The following is an 18,326-nucleotide window of genomic DNA, read 5'->3' as shown; positions in this document are numbered from 1 at the left end:
ATGGGTGTGCTGCCTTTTTATGGTCTCCTCAAGAACTCCTCAGCAGGAGTTACAGGGCTGTGAAGGCAGACACTTCAAATAAACCAAGTCTGAGAAACTGGCCAAATGAAGATGCACACCTGCAAACCAGAGGATATGAGAGACAGTCCTGTCTGAGGTCCACACAAACAGAGTAACTAAAGTAACTACACCTCTCTCTGTGTGTCTGTGTCTGTGTGTGTGTGTGTGTGTGTGTGTGTGTGTGTGTGTGTGTGTGTGTGTGTGTGTGTGTGTGTGTGTGTGTGTGTGTGTGTGTGTGTGTGTGTGTGTGTGTGTGTGTGTGTGTGTGTGTGTGTGTGTGTGTGTGTGTGTGTGTGCAAAGAAGTTCAGGCGGTGATGACAGAACTTTTGATTGAACTGACCAAATTTGAAGGTGTAATTTTTGGCCACAGCGATTTACAATAATTGTGTAACCTAATTATCGAAGTAACACTTTGCAAAATGGTTCAAGCATAAGGTATCATGAACTAACAAGCATTCATTGGTTAATGTTAATTCTTGTTTGATCATACATTATCATACACATGTCAAGTGGCATAAATTATAATTAATGTATGATCAAACATTAATGAACAATGAACAATAATATACTTATAATTTAACATTAACCTAGATCAATGAACACTGTAAAAAAAACTCTCTCTATATATATATACTAGATACACAAATGTGTGTGTGTGTGTGTGTGTGTGTGTGTGTGTGTGTGTGTGTGTGTGTGTGTGTGTGTGTGTGTGTGTGTGTGTGTGTGTGTGTGTGTGTGTGTGTGTGTGTGTGTGTGTGTGTGTGTATATACCGGTATATATATTAAATTGTAAGTTAAATATCTAAGCGTAACTCAATCTGAATGCTTCTAACTATGTCTATGTGTATTATTAATTTGTATAAGAGAGAGTGTGCCTCAACTCTCCACCTGAGACAGCTCTGTCTGCACAGAGCATAATGGGCCAGACGAGAGTCAATGAAGTGACAGCTAACACCTCATAAACCTTGAGCTGGAGGGGCTGAGTTGCACTAAGCCTCACTGTAAAACACATGCACACACTATTAAAAATGTACACATACAAACAAATATGCAACCAAACATTCTTAAATATACACAGACCCATGTACCAATACACATACTTATTATTATTTTTTTTTTACATTTTTGTATGTTGCTGTTTATGGTTTGGCCACCAACCGCACATTTACGGTGCTTAGCTACACAGTATGTTCTTATTATTAAAAATACAGAATAACCATATGATTGTCATTATTCTACCTCAATATAATTCTCACCCACATTCAATACATTCTTATGGAGCAGGTGTGAGCAGCTCAAACTAATGAGGCAGATAGACCATAATAATCCATTTGAATCTAACACAACATACTCCCACATACATGCTGATAAGATCAGATAGCCTTGCATTCGCTGCGTCAAATACAGCTACCCTTACAAGGTAAGAAAGCCTGAGATTGCTTTGAAGATGATCTTGTTTTGGAATAATACAGATTTTGTGACAGCTTTTGGAGGATGTGATCAGAGGATCCTCAAAGAGGGTAGCAGGGCTTTCACAAAAGCCAGAAGCACTCTGAAAATTAATAATAACCCAAGGATGAAAGAGCAAAATTGATCACCCTGATTATGCGCACCTGCAAGTTATCTGCATGGTGGAACACCATTAGAGGACACAGGAATTGATTAAAGGCACTTAAAAATTAAAATCATCATTTACTAACCCTCATGTCCCGTATGACTTACTTCTTCGGTGGAAAACAAATGGAGATGTTTTGATTAATGTTCACGCTGCTTTTTTTCTATGCAATGACAGTGGATAGTGACCAAGGGCTGTCAAGATCCAAAAAAACAAACAAAAATATATAAGTGCTATATGTAACCAGTCCTAATTGACCCGTTCCGAGTAGGATTCGGACCAGGGTCTCCGGCGTGAGAGGTGGGTGCTCTAACAAGGACGCTAAAGACTGCAGCCGCTAGCGTCAGTTGCTAACGTGCCTCTTGAGGCCAGGGGAGTGAGGTTTACACACACAGCTCTTACAGGACTACGTCTGTTACACTCACCCCCCTAAAACTCTTTCTCCCATCCGGGTCACGGCACCAAATGTAACTGGTCCTACTCAACCTGCTCCGAGCGGGATTCGAAACGAGGTCTCCGGAGTACGTGCTAACAAAAATATTCACTTTCATTGTATGGAAAGGAGCAGCTTGAACTTTCTGCTATAAATACTTGTTTCATGGGGTGGGGGGGTAAAGGGTGAGTTAATGATGAAATCCTTTTTTATTTTGGGGGATCTATCCCTTTAATGATTTCCTGTATCACTCTTTGAACAGTTGGATGAAATCTTTGGATCAACACAGCCATGCTGAGACACATTCACACAGAGACAAGTGTATTTATCTGGCTGGCTAGTGGATGGTGGCACAGTGGTTGATTTTCTCATTTTATTGGCCACCGGGGTAGAACAGGCCTATGCTTGTTCAGAGCCAGCCAGCGAGACACAGTCAGCCTAAGCACACAACTGCCTCACTGGATTCTCTACCAGTGCCAAACACAGAGAGAGAAAAACTCTAACATTGGACAAGATGGTCGTAAGGTTGCCCACCACAGAGGAGATAGCTGACAAAATGATTCCTACATAATTAGGTGAAAGAAAGAAAATTGACCAATTTCAATTTGGTTTAAAGACACTGAGATATGTAATACAGGTCCTTCTCAAAAAATTAGCGTATTGTGATAAAGTTCATTATTTTCCATAAGGTAATGATAAAAATTAAACTTTCATATATTTTAGATTCATTGCACACCAACTGAAATATTGCAGGTCTTTTATTGTTTTAATACTGATGATTTTGACATACAGCTCATGAAAACCCAAAATTCCTATCTAAAAAAATTAGCATATTTCATCCGACCAATAAAAGAAGGGTTTTTAATACAAAAAAAGTCAACCTTCAAATAATTATGTTCAGTTATGCACTCAATACTTGGTCGGGAATCCTTTTGCAGAAATTACTGCTTCAAAGCGGCGTGGCATGGAGGCAATCAGCCTGTGGCACTGCTGAGGTGTTATGGAGGCCCAGGATGCTTCGATAGCGGCCTTAAGCTCATCCAGAGTGTCGGGTCTTGCGTCTCTCAACTTTCTCTTCACAATATCCCACAGATTCTCTATGGGGTTCAGGTCAGGAGAGTTGGCAGGCCAATTGAGCACAGTAATACCATGGTCAGTAAACCATTTACCAGTGGTTTTGGCACTGTGAGCAGGTGCCAGGTCGTGCTGAAAAATAAAATCTTCATCGCCATAAAGCTTTTCAGCAGATGGAACCATGAAGTGCTCCAAAATCTCCTGATAGCTAGCTGCATTGACCCTGCCCTTGATAAAACACAGTGGACCAACACCAGCAGCTGACATGGCACCCCAGACCATCACTGACTGTGGGTACTTGACACTGGACTTCAGGCATTTTGGCATTTCCTTCTCCCCAGTCTTCCTCCAGACTCTGGCACCTTGATTTCCGAATGACATGCAAAATTTGCTTTCATCCGAAAAAAGTACTTTGGACCACTGAGCAACAGTCAAGTGCTGCTTCTCTTTAGCCCAGGTCAGGCGCTTCTGCCGCTGTTTCTGCCCCATTTCCTGCACACGCCTGTGCACGGTGGCTCTGGATGTTTCTACTCCAGACTCAGTCCACTGCTTCCGCAGGTCCCTCAAGGTCTGGAATCGGTCCTTCTTCACAATCTTCCTCAGGGTCCGGTGAACTCTTCTCGTTGTGCAGCGTTTTTTTTCACACTTTTTACTTCCCACAGACTTCCCACTGAGGTGTCTTGATACAGCACTCTGGGAACAGCCTATTTGTTCAGAAATTCCTTTCTGTGTCTATCCCTCTTGCTTGAGGGTGTCAATGATGGCCTTCTGGACAGCAGTCAGGTCGGCAGTCTTACCCATGATTGCGGTTTTGAGTAATGAAACAGGCTGGGAGTTTTTAAAAGCCTCAGGAATCTTTTGCAGGTGTTTAGAGTTAATTAGTTGATTCAGATGATTAGGTTAATAGCTCGTTTAGAGAGCCTTTTCATGATATGCTAATTTTTTGAGATAGGAATTTTGGGTTTTCATGAGCTGTATGCCAAAATCATCAGTATTAAAACAATAAAAGACCTGAAATATTTCAGTTGGTGTGCAATGAATCTAAAATATATGAAAGTTTAATTTTTATCATTACATTATGGAAAATAATGAACTTTATCACAATATGCTAATTCTTTGAGAAGGACCTGTACAGGGCACTGATATAGTCCTTGGGTGTGAACAATCACAGGTAAGATACATAAATTACCTAAGATTTTAAAAGGAATTGCAAGGATGTGTTACCCAAAATCATATAATCATAGATGCAAATAGTACTTCATAAAAGGGATCGTTGTATGCTCAGTTTGCCAAAATTTGAAGGAACGACTTTTTGAATTGCGCCCCCTTCCTGCAGTGACCTTCAAAGGTGCAAAAACACACAAAAAAAGATGGCCATAGCTGCATGAAAACATGTGAAAGAAGCAAAGCCGTCTTTAATGTTAACACAATTTCAGCTGCTGAAATTCCCAGAACCTGACATTAGCTAAATCTGTACTGTGTGTCTTTTCATGACGAAGGAAAAAACACAAACACTTTGTTATTAATGACAGTCCTCTGACCTTCGTTTAATAGCAATTCTTGGTTTCCACCTGCTGTGGAAGCTGTGGGAGGACTGGGCCACCCAGTCTGAAGAGAGTTTAACACAGACGAGCTCCTGCAGCACAGAAAAACATGACTTCATCTTGAACGTCTAGAAGCCCATTACGGGCTGAAATAGCATCTGTGTTTTGGACGGCATTCGACCATGTATGCTTGGGAATTCGGTTCTTTACTCAAACAGACAGTTTACGTAAGACATTATATGTCAGCATTGCTTTGGCAGGTTTTTAATCCTGGAAGCACACTGACTGACAAATGCAATTATATATATATTACATGCATTGTTGCGGTTGCAGCAACATGCAACAAAACCATATATTTCCTCTTCCAGTCTTTTCTTCACTGAGCTCCAATCAGAATCAATATGCAACTTTTGGGTTAGTTGCATCAAATTGCATCATGAGCAGAACTAATATTAAAACCGAAAAGAAATGTGGTTGGTTGCTTTACATGGATTTTTGCCATGTAGAGCAACCAACCACATATAGAAGCTGCAGTGTGATACACTTTATTCTGAAAAAAGTTAAAAGATATGAAAACTTTTATTTAAACTTCACAGCAAGAATTATACATTACTGATACAGAATACTGAGAGCATTTCTGTGTCTGTGGATTGTCTAGGGAGCCCGTTCAAATCTTTCTCTGCTCATTTTAACCCAAACAAAAGCAACAAACCATCACCCTATAAAAGTTCACTCTGAGAAAGGCCACAGAACAAGGCATAATTCAAGCAGCAAATGGGAAAACGGCCACCAGGCAACCAATTCAGCACAACATCCTTAACCCCATCCCACTAACATGCCCTGAGCTTGTTGCTTCACTAATTCTGCATTGTTCAGCTCATTAAGTAGCTAAAGGCTAATTAGACAGCTAACGAGTGGAGGGTAGCAGTGCTGAGTGGGGAGAGAATAGGGGATTTCTGCCACACTGTGTTGTCTTGGAGGCAGTAAAACCATGAAGTCTGAGATGCAAGAGACTGACAAGTCACTGATGTAGCAAAGGTGAGAAAACCAAATTAGCCATTTTTCACGATTACGGTACATGTTTGTCTCTGATAACTTTATTTTAAAAAAAAAATAATAATATATATATATATATATATATATATATATATAGATATATTATCTAGATATCAGATCTAGATTATACTTATCTTGTTATATAAAATATACAATTTTATTAAATGTTATTAGATTTGTTTTTATAAACTATTATTTAACAAAATTATTTAATTGTTTTAACAATTAAAATCAAAAACAGCAATGCAATTTTTCACAAAAAAAAGTTAATATTTAGCTGTTGTTCCATATTTTGCTTGTTACCACATCTGTCACGGGTGGTTGCAGGAAGGCAGACGAGGATATAATTCCAAAACGAAGATTTAATGAAAATATAACAGCACAGCAGAACAGGCAGCAACACACACTAAATACAACAGCGATCAGACACAGACTGACTGAATAGACAGAACTTAAATACAGAATGCAGACCACAGGTGATACAGATGATGATGATGATTAACGGTGATACAGATGATGATGATGATTAACTAAACACAGGTGATACAGATGATGATGATGATGATTAACTACACACAGGTGGTACAGATGAACTGATAATGACAGAGAAGACAACACGTGAAGCGATGACAGGCAGACAAGTCCAATGACATCAAACTAAGCAGAACACCACTGACAACATCATTTTTCTCCCATTATTTGTTTTTAAACATTCCTTAAAACTGTTACATCCATGAAATTACATTATTTTACATTTTTCCACAGCATTATGGGAAGATGTGAGGGAAAAAAATATTAAATTTTCTCAGATCTTACAATTATTATCGTGTTGACTACATTCCTCAGGGTCAAGTAATAGACAAATGTTGAAAGAAATATAATATATAAATATTTATAGACAATAAAAATTTGCAAAATAAATAATGAATAATTTTATTTTAATTTTATTTATTTTTTAATGTTACATATTTTGTATATTTAATTTTGATGTTTAATGTTTATTGTAAACAACCTCATATAATGCGAAAACCTCATTTAAAATGTATAGAATAGAATAGCTTAGTATTTTGTTTGATTATATAACTGGCCTTTTACTGAAAAATAATTCTTTCTTTTTTTTTTGGAATTTATGTCGTACTACATTGTACCTCTTTGTTGTTGTTTTTTAAAGTGGCATTATAATGTACTTTTAATCTAAAGTAATGTATTCCCCTAGGTCCCATTTTATAAATTGTCCCACCTGTCTATCTTTCTAAATAGTAGTCAACGGGTGACATTACTTCAGGCCATGGCCAGACAGCGTCTCTGCCTTGTTCACCTAGCCAAGGATAACCAAACATACAGAGCCTTCACACAGCCCTGAGTAAATACAATAGCCGATGCTCCTCATCTGCCCAGCCAGCCAAAGTCATTCTCTGGGTGTGTACGTGTGTGTGCTCATCTCATCCTTCCCCCATCAATACCCCAGCAATCCCACGAGCCAATACTCCGTGTCTGCTAGCACAGAGGAACAAAGGCCAATGCCAGCTGAGCTGATATAGATCCACAGGTCTCTGTTTTTATTCAATCAGGTCATGAAACAGATCAGCAGTAAGGGCACTTTGAGCTAAAAGTTCAATCTCTCATCTCATTTGCTCAGGACGCAGCTATCGAATGCCCTCTTAACATCTGCAAATGAGGCTAAATTCTCCTGAATGTCTGCCCGAATGCCTATGGTAACAACGCATAACAAAACTTTAGACTTTCAAATACACTTCAGATTAAGTGTAATCAACACAAAACACGTTTAAGGACGGGAAAAAAAGCCACAGATATGCTCTGGAGGATGTGATGACCTTTTGATTGCGCTAACTCGTGGGAATTGTTGAGTCATAATGATACTGAAGCTTTTAATGCCACAGTGCTTGTGTGGTCCCATGGGCTAATTAGGCCAATTAGCATACTAATTGCCACATGCAAATCAGGGGCATCTTAAGGAACAGCAGCTGAAGAACACTGAGGCTTATGGACAGCAGCCATCTTTCAGGCTAATTCCCTGTCCACTCTGTGACATAGCCCCTCGTTAGTACCGCAGTAAAAAACATAAGAGGCACATAAAACATTATATACTGCTTGACTGTTGTTTTCTTACCAATTAGCAAAGGAGTGATTTATGGTTATGACACAATCCCCAATGGATTTTAAACTACGTTTCTCCAGGCTCTTTCACGCTCCCATGCAAATACACACATATACCAGGGTGCACAGGGGTCAGTGATGAAATAAGACTTTGTAAACCAGTGAATCAAATATTTGATGTTATAAAAACTTTGAAATCAGAGCCAATGTTTCAGAATGCTGAGATGGATTCTGAAAGGCATGCACTTTTATTGATAATAAAAATACAATTGTTCGTGTTTGCTCATTGTAAGTTGACAGTGCATTACCTGTTGTTTACAAATATAACTTTAGATTTTTTTGATTAACGTTGAAATTAACATCAACTAAGATTAATAAATGCTGTAGAAGTATTGTTCGTCGTTAGTTCAATTTAATTAATGTTAACAAATTAAACTGTATTGCAAATTAAGTGTTACATTCATTTACTAGTGTTTTTTAATATGATTATGGAAAAGATAATGTAAATATAAAAATGGCGAAACGAGCATGCACAATTAAGTATCCAATATTGGCAGACATTGAAAAAATAATCTCTATCAGCAAATAACCAATATAGTAACATTAAATCATGCATTTATACTTTTTGTGGGTCCAATCAAAGTAACTGGAAAAATATGAGCTATATGAACACTGCATTCTTCTATTATATTAGAAATGGTTATAAACCCTGCATGCTATATATTAAAACAGCATTGTTTTATGTGAAACCATTTCACTCATTACGCACACAAGGAAAGTGCCATGTGTCATCTTTTCGCAATATCGCCTAACCCCTAAAGCATAGCTCAAGAGCGCTTTGTGGTGAGCCAGCTGTGTGTTTAGTGTGACTTGGGTAAAAAAGTTGGAATAGCCATTTGGATATTATTATAAACATCAGCCAAGCATCAGTCACTAATGACAGCTCCAGATGTTAGAGGCCCTACAGGTGGACTGAGTTTCAAGGGTCATTCACAGAAACAACACTGTGCCCAAATCGGTGCTCTCTAAAGACCTCTGTACACAGAAACATGTCAGTCATGAACAAATCTAAAGTTCAATAGTATCAATCAAGTCATTTTTAAACAGTCATGTTTCAATTGCTGCCTTAATGCAAGGCTCTGCACATGCTCTTAAACTGAATGGCGTACACATTTAAGAGATATACAGAGAGACAGGATGAGACAGAGAACACAGAGTGGTTGCCCGAGAGGTAGATGTCAAGCCATCGTCTGCCTGTTGTCTTTGACTCTGTCGGCCCTCTGTAATGACTATTTAAACCCACATTCTGCCCTTTCTGCCCTCTGCATTTGCTTGACTGATTTGTGGGCTCATGGGACTCGAGATGTGCTGTTTTGTACTGAGCCAGCAATCGACAATCTTTGCTTCCCTCGCTCCCTCCCCATCTCGGCCTGCCCCACATGCTTCCAGTCTTCCTCCTGCCGGTCTTTGATGTGAGATCAGAGAGGGCCGCTTTGGCACACACAATGCTGGTCACTCAGGTGCCGTGTCAACGTACTTCAGAGCTGTCTATTGCCAAAATAAGTCCAAACTGCTCTTAAACAGTATTTAACTAAGATTTTCTCTTGCCACACCACTGGATTACAGCAAAAACACGAGCTGTTAACTCTTTCCCCGAAAGCATATTTTTTATTATGGAATATTCGTTGTATTAATGCCTGAACACACGTTATATCAAAAGAAATAACAGGGCCTCTGCTTTAAAAATATTCTATTTTAAATTCTATCTAAAATTCTAAAAAAGGTGAGAAAATCACATTTTTCTCAAAGACTATATCCAGATTCGATTCAGAATGATGATCAAAACATAGACTACAGATTGAGTCCATTATCACCCCCGAAGCTTGCGCAGTCAGTCCTAAACCTCTTCGTGAGTTTAACATTTTATTCGGTAACGTTTGGCAGTTTTGATTTATATGCTGATGAATGTTTTATGATCATGGTAGCTTACATGTGCGTAAGCAACACTTCTACCGCTTATTTCTGCTTCCTCTTAATTGTTTTTTAGATCCAGAGAATCAGTATTCTTTCAGAAGATGCATTATAGCATCTTTATTACATTATAATGTCCATGCATTTCAAAACAAATGGAAATATAGCAAACAATATATTGACTTCTAATGTCAATATATTGAATATATATCGACTTCATCTGCTAATGTAATGTCTTTTAATTACTTTGGTTTTTTTGAAAAAATAATGATGTATGCAATTATGCAACTTGATTAATTAATAAGCATTTTATTTAATTATGTAATAAAATGCATTCTAAATACAAATGTAATAGGATTTGCACAGGATTACTTAAAAAAGTGGAAAGGTGCAGAAATTTGTTTATAATGGCGGCAAAAAGCTGTTATCGTAGTCTGACTGAGCCTCCGGGGCTAAAGCCCCTATTTTATTTGTCTCACGTTCCCAATAACACATAAAAGCCCTGGGTGGAGTAGCGCTGGTTTAACAAGAGCCCCAAGAGTCTGTGAAGCTCTTAGACGACAAGCATACTGATCCTGCCAGTAATGGGCCTACAACTACCTTGTTTGGCATGTTAATGAATCCTATCTGCAGTCAGCAGCCAAAATTTAAGCTAGGTTATGCTTAAAACGGTACGACTATTATCTCTAAATGATAGAATGTTTGCGGTAAGGTGTTTGTCTAAGTTGCCAATGAAGAACATTATTAGTCTCCTATTCTTAAGCAACAGTCTTGATGTATTCAAGTTTAATAGCGGAATTGCAGCACAAGCACAAAAGTTTGCACATCTGGTTACTCTTTGAACATCCGAAACATAGCAATTGAAACATATTAGGCATTCATAAACCCTAAAACTGAACTGAATGTAAGAGTTATTGAGTTAAATATTTTAATTCCCAAATAAACCTTACATCACCAGAAAAAGAAATACAATAACTAAACAGCGACTGAGAAATAACTGAGCTGGGCTGATTGGAGTTTGTTTGAAGACTGATGTGATGTACAGTATGGGTGGTACACAGACCTCCCCTCTCTTTCACATTCCTTCCATCCGGAGAAGATGAATTAGGAAGAAAACAAGACAAGAACATCAAGCCCCCCGACCAGGATGAAAGCTCTCCCACTTAAGAGAATATTAGGAGAGTAAACTACTTTAGCAGCAGGAGGTGAAATATCAAATTAGCCTCATTTTACATCAAACAGAATAAGTGAAAGTAAATGGCTACTTTTTTTTACAAGATATATCACCTGCAAAAATAAATTCCACAGTTGTATACATCATCATGTAATTATTATATTATGTAATTTATAATATAATATAATATAATATAATTTAATATAATATAATATAATATAATATAATATAATATAATATAATATAATATAATATAATACAGGATGTTTTTGCAATACCTATCGGCCAAAATATATCTTTATATATCCTCTTCAGAACCAAACTAAATATCAAAACGCTGCAAACCTCTAACATTAAGGACAGAAAGAGGATGAGATGAACATTGACCAGATCAATACAACACTGTGGCCGCTGGACAAAATCTCCAGATTTATGATCTCTATGGCAGCCAGTTGAATACAGTCCATCTGCAGGTCTCACAATGAGTCACATTTTATAGCATCTGCCAGCTGTAGCTCATACATATGCTCTTTTTGTCCCTTACAAGCACCCTTAATTAGGCCGTCCAATCAATTTTCTTCATAAGGGCAGTACTGCCATAGAGACAAGAATCAACTTCTCTTGGCACTCTCAGGGAATAGAAGGCAAAGCAGTGATAAAATTTTAGGGTCTGGGCAGATTTATAATGTTACCCTCCCCTACCATTCAGGTTTGATCATGGGGATTAGAGATAGTACCTGCTGTGAGATAAGAAACATATGACTTAATATTTACAATGGCAAATTCAATTCACCACCCCAGGCAATAAAGTCAACCCACAACAGGGTGAGGTGATGTACACCTTCACCTTGGCCGTAGATTAGTTGGCTGCTTATTACGGCTCATCTGTACTAATAAGCAGCAATAAACAGGGCGTTTTTCTGGTTATAAATTATTTCAGTCAGTGGCACTGTCACTGTCCCCACTGATAAGCTTTATATCTTCTGACTTTTGTTTGCCTCTGTCTCTCTCTGTGAATGAGGTGATCCATGTAATTTCCAACATCAATGAAACCCAGACAGCTTACCGCAGTCTCTGGCACAGAAAGAATACACGACAAATAGCTTAAATGATAAAACTGTCATTCTGACTTTGAATCACCAAATCACTTGTGATAAACTGCCAGAATGGTCTAAACAACCAATTAGAACTGAAATTCCAAACACTGACAGCTCTGTCTCCCATGGTTTCCTGGGAAAACCCTCCAAAGTTTAACATATTATGGAATGGCACTCATGCATTTCAAATTGGGAAATTTAACTTAAAGGCCACCTTGTTTATTATAGAACAATTGCCGCAGAGCTCAGATGTGTTTCTATCTGTTCTACACATTCGCAGATTGCACGTCTAACAGAAGAGGCGAATTCACCCAGTCTGACTGGACCAGATCAACCCATAACTTCAACACATGTTTAACTTTGAGGTAATTGATAGCAAGAACGTGAAACTCACTTTGTCAAGCTTATAATACTAAGGGTTTCAGCTTAGAAGCCTGCTGATGACTTTGAGAGTTATTGATACAATATATGATCCCAAACTAAACCGGAACATACTACCATACCGAAAACCTGATGTTTGCCACCATCACTGAAGATTTTTCTCTTGAGACAGACAAACAGATGGATGGATGGATGGATGGATGGATGGATGGATGGATGGATGGATAAGTATAGATAGATGGATGGATGGGTAGGTATAGATAGATGGATGGATGGGTAGGTATAGATAGATAGATAGATAGATAGATAGATAGATAGATAGATAGATAGATAGATAGATAGATAGATAGATAGATAGATAGATAGACAGACAGACAGACAGACAGATAGATAGAGAATGGCATTAATGTAGAAAAGTATTGTGGAAACCCAGGCTCATCTAAATTTAAACAGTGAAAAGCTACTTGCATTTACGTTCTGAGTCTGACAATGCAAATTTCACATGTACACTGTCTGAGAAAGTTTATGCCAAGCACACACTGCCTAAGCCCAGAAAGCAGCAGGGTACAAGGCATTTACCCACACTTACTGTTACTCTTTCTTTCTCATCAGCTCTTGACCAAAAAAATGTAAAATGCCTCCCGAAGGAAAATAAACATGATTCGGCCCAGTGAAGACATCTGTCCTTCGAAAAGAATATAAAAGATCTAACTGTTTAAACAGCTGTGAGGATACTCTGTCCTTTTGAACATTTTTGAGAGACAAGCACTGAAATAACATAGTGCTTGGAGTCATGGCTCAAGGGTCAGATATCAGACAAATGACAAATCTCTTTCTGATGACACAACAGCATGTGTGTAAGGTTGTGTACAGGTTATCAGGCCACGTAAATCTAAACTCTGATTTACAGTTCATGAACCTAAATTAATTCTCAAGCATAACACGCATACGTAATAATTATGTTAAAATAATTTTTTTAAACATATAGATTCTTTTTAACATCTGAGTGAAAAACTAAAAATAAATCATTATATATATATATATATATATATATATATATATATATATATATATATATATATATATATATTATTTATTTTATTATTTTATACTATTCTAAAATATTCAAAAATTGTATTTATATATATATATATATAATATTTCAACATTTTTCTAAAAGGACAATGTGGACAATAGGCAACTGCATGTGTACACATACACAACCAAGTCTAATTTGGTGTATTGAGGTGTATGGATATATGCACCCTATCCTCTGTCACACGTATGTTGGTAACCCACTTCTAGATGAGGAAAAAACTTTTCTAAAAGGACCTTGATGTGGTGCTCTTTTTCCCTACTATATCTCTTCTACCTGTCAAAGTCAGTCATTATTTTTCCTATTGACATACATTTCTGATAGTGTGTCTCATCAGCCACCTCTGTCGTGTCTTTCATGTTGCAGGTTCTACCCCTCCGCCCCCACGAGGAGTTCAGATGTCCTACGAATTTAAGCTTGAACGTCTTTTTTCCCTGTCCCGCCGCGCCACACGAACGTGGGGTCCTTCGCTTCGGCGGCCAATTACAGAGCAAGGTAATGAGCAGACACGTTCTCCTTACAGCCCAGATTGACACTCTCTCCCACTCATTTGTCAACAAATCAGGATGGATGGCGTGGGGGCGATATTGAGCCGGAGGTGTCGCACTCAGAGACGCGCTTGCCGAGCAGCATCTCCTGCTCGTTATCATTGACAAGTTGTCTAGAGCTGAGAGATTTGCGAATCCTTCGCCTTTGTCATCTCAAGATCATTTGTTCGTGATTCGGTACTTATTCCATGCATAGCCTAACGGTTATAGCCTCGGTTATACTAGACCTACTTTTGGCATTTGTCTGTGGACTGCATGGGACTTATATAACAAAATCAGGAGCTGTAAGTTACACTTAACACATACAAACAAAACTTAGTTTTATGAAAGTCTTGCTTGCATGAAATAGTTGTAGATCTTTGTGTCCTCTCAGGCTGATCTGTATTAGCCTGTATATTGTTTACACATTCCTATAGCACCAATAATAATAATGTGTTTTTTTGGGGGGGGGTTTAAGTGCATGCCAAAGATGTGAAACAGTGGTGCACATGCTCAGGGACATATAAGGGCTCTTCGCTGCTGTCCCAATCCCATTCTCCCCTTCCGTTCTCACCTTTGCTTTTGCTTTTCTTATCTGCACTCTACTGTCCTATAAGAATAAAAGCAAAATGACCCCCAAATTTATTAAAATAAATAATGTTTTATTTTATATAATATATTTAATAATTATATGTCATTGCATTTATTATAATATAATATGTGTAATGATATATAGTTATGACATAATATATACTACTTATTATATATTATAATTATATATTAAAATACATATTTTTTAAGCTTTTTGATTTATTTTTTTGTAAGATTAATAATAATAATAAAAAAATTCCCTTTCTTTTTTTTTTGGGGGGGGGGGGTGCCTTTATACTGTGTGTGTGTGTGTGTGTGTGTGTGTGTGTGTACTGTATATACTGTATATATATATATATATATATATATAATCTGTAAGTATTCATGCACTGTGCTGCAAAATAGCCATCTGTTCACATTTGAATCACAGACACTGTGATGTGAGATACTTACTTGTTTCTTTGTGCTCCTCTGGGCCAGACGAACCCTCCGCCAACAGCCCAGACAAGCCAAAGAGCTTCTTCCCAGTATCCTCAGCTACCTTCAGGGCATTTGGAGAACCAGTAGGGACATGAGCACAAAAATCAAAATCTTTTCCCTCCACATCTGTGTAGCGGAGGTGGGGTGATGCCTCTGGATCCATACAGCCCTTCAAGCGCTTGGCAGGGAGGAAGGCAGACTGGTATACCCCTGCATCACGCTCCTCAGGTGGGGAGGAGAACGGTCGGAAGGCCCCCACCGCTCCATGGTTGAGCATACCCAGTGGGGAGCAGTCAAGATTGGGTGGGGCAAACTGTGGGTGAAGGTGAAGCAGAGGGGTGGGAAAGTCTCGAGTGGGAAAGCCTCCTTGCCGGTGGTACATGGAGGCGAAGGTGTATGAGCCGCTGGGGAACGGGAGGTGCATGTCCTTTTCCAAAGTGACTGGCACTCCAAACGGCCGATGGGGCTGGCAGGGTACAGAGGCATCTCGTCCAGCCTCGGCTGTTGATGCCAGGACCATGAGGGCAGGGGAGGTCAGTGGATTGGGCATGTAGGAGGAGTTCTCTATCTTAAAGGCAGTCCGATGGAGGTCCATTTGAGCAGTGTGGTGTCTACCAAAACTCAGTGTAATGTGATGAAGAGGCCTGAAGGGCACTGGACACAATGCGTATAGAGTTAAGCCTTACAGACCAGTCATTCTCTGACAGAAAGCTGTTGGGGAAAAAAGTCAGTATTATGATCCTGAAAACAACTTCAGGTGGTCGAAAGAAAAGCAGTTATTTAAGAAACAGGCAAAAGGCAGGAATATAAACTTCCTTAAAGCTTAAAGTCTATATTTCAGAGCATTTTTCTTTCTTTCTTTTTAAAGACGTGTCACATGACTGAGACAGGAACAAGTTGCTAGATTAATTAGACTAAGAATGAGTCCTTAAAGAAAAACGCTTTTACAGGTCGGAGGCAAATTAATGTGTGAACTTAAACAATAAGATGTTATTAACAGAGGTAGTCTATCCTTTACTATTGCCTTAATGTTGAAAGGTAAACAAAGATTGAGCTGCAATGCAATGCAAAAAAAATTACCTTGGTAAAATGTATTTTCATGCAGAATAATCACTACATATAAAGTGTATAGTGTATTAGAACAGCCTAACACATCAATTAAAAATTGTCTGTGCTGTTCACAAAGAAAGAAAAAATACCACGTATGGGTTTTTATTCGTAAACTTCTGATTTTACTCTTTATTTATTTGTCAATTCCACTTTATAGATTAATGATGATTAGTAAACTTTTCAGATTGTTAACTTTAAATGAATATTTTTTTCACTAGAACTTATTAGTAATTTAACAGTCCTTTAAAACCCGAATACATTCTTTTAAAGACCGAGCTACTTATTTACGATCTCGGTCATTTGGAAATAATTGCGTGTTCAAAGACAAAAATAACACCCCATAATTATAATAATAATAATAATGTAAAATTATAAAAAAACGTATGAATGTTGAGATAAAGTTCATTCAAATGTGAATTAGCCTAATTAAACAGATGGACGATTGTTTTTATAATAGAAATAAAACTAATAAAAAACAAATTTTTATAACAGTTTGCATAAGTTGGGAGTAATTTTTTTCAAGACAGTGAACTAAGCTTTTAAATATGCTATTAAGACGTGATATTGAGTCTGAAATCTGCTTTTAACTCAATTCGATCTAAAGAAAAAAAAGCCTATTTCCTTTCGGTTTCTGCAAGATGTTACATTTATGTAAAAAGTTTAAATGCAATTTTGTATTTTAAGGCTTTATAACTTGTTCTGGTCACAGGTGTTGTTCAGTTCAATGAAATGTGTAATTTATGCAGCTAAATGAAATATCTCTCGCAAAAAACGTATAGGCACAAAAGTAAAACTTTTCTTGAACACCGCCCAAATTTGATGCATCTTACAATTAAAGTTTCAGTGCACTCTGGAAAATAATAAAGTTAATGCTTACCATGCAACAACAAAAAACAGTAATTGATCCTTATAAAACTAAAATTCTATAATAACACAACACTTGCGAAAACATAATGTCCCCCAAATATCACATTAGTAAAATATAACAAAGAAAGACTCATTATAATAGGTTACTCACAATGTAGTCAAACATCTCCTAATCATCAACTGTTGTTTTATCCACGCTCGAGTTCAGATGATGTCAGTCAGGAGAGTTTGCAGATGATCGCGAAAAGACAGTTATAAGTTCTTTTTTTTTCTTTTTTTTTTTGTTGCAATTTTGAGAACAATCGCAGATGTTTAAAGAGTTGAGCTGTTTTGCGCGTGCGACCGCTGTGATATAGATTATGCAGATGCGTGTGATGTGTCAACATCCGATCCGCGCGCACTTCTGTTAATGCGCGTGAGCCCCTCACTGTACCGCCACGCGCTCGCTCTCGTCTCTCTCTCTCTCTCTCTCTCTCTCTCTCTCTCTCCACTCAGCCCGTCCCGCTCTGTTAACTTTAAATGTATCATCTTCCACCTCCCTGTCCGACTTGGATATTTTGTCAAATGTAGATCTCCATTCTGCGCCTCTACAGTGGATGCTGTCGGTTCATCTGAGACTAAATACATTTTTTACACCAAAAATGCAATCCCTCAAAATAGCCTTAATTTCTTCTCCGTATTAGGACCCGATACGCTACGGGTGTCCATCTGCTGGTTAAACATCATACAGCACTTTTAGTGTTAGGGTCATTCAATTCACTTGATTTGGCATCCTTCACACAAAGTAAACAGTGTAAGTATAACTGTGACACAAATATAAAGCTGTGACAAAACGTGGCCTGTTGACTGTAAGACTACAATTATATTATTTAAAGGGATGCCAACACGCTGTGCTTTTTGGCCTCAGAACAAATGACCCCAAAGCCACCCACACTGGTCAGAATCTGATCTGACATGGTGCCCACAAGAATCATGTATGCTAACCGGTGTAAATAAGACACACAAACAGCAAGCCAAATTATTATAATAAAAGAAATGCCCTTGTATCAAAAGTTCAGTTGTCGAACTGTTGTAAAACTTTCCTGTATCACTCTGTTTTGGATAACATTCTCATTTATATATGCATTATAA

At 38.0% G+C, this 18,326-nt stretch overlaps 1 protein-coding gene across 5 annotated transcripts in view; it reads right to left on the bottom strand.

Moving 5' to 3' along the window:
• rnf220b (ring finger protein 220b) overlaps nucleotides 1-17,610 on the bottom strand; it is a 35,271-nt gene extending 17,661 nt beyond the window's left edge. For 4 of the 5 annotated variants that reach the window (XM_077222929.1, XM_077222931.1, XM_077222934.1 and 1 more), the window contains exons 1-2: nucleotides 17,347-17,454; nucleotides 15,192-15,929 (exon numbers count right to left, since the gene is read on the bottom strand). In XM_077222929.1, the coding sequence (XP_077079044.1) occupies nucleotides 15,192-15,813 (622 nt within the window). In that variant the 5' untranslated portion in view covers nucleotides 15,814-15,929; nucleotides 17,347-17,454. Of the gene's footprint in view, nucleotides 1-15,191; nucleotides 15,930-17,346 lie in introns of all 5 variants that reach the window. The other variant, XM_077222930.1, reaches the window with a different exon arrangement.
• Between the last annotated feature and the right edge of the window lie 716 nt (nucleotides 17,611-18,326).

Source organism: Siphateles boraxobius, unplaced genomic scaffold (assembly GCF_051911475.1).
Source record: "Siphateles boraxobius isolate OS27281-9 unplaced genomic scaffold, OSU_SipBor_1 9, whole genome shotgun sequence".
NCBI lineage: Eukaryota > Metazoa > Chordata > Actinopteri > Cypriniformes > Leuciscidae > Siphateles > Siphateles boraxobius.
Note: the sequence above shows the minus strand (reverse complement) of the source record. Positions and strands in the feature narration are given on the sequence as shown.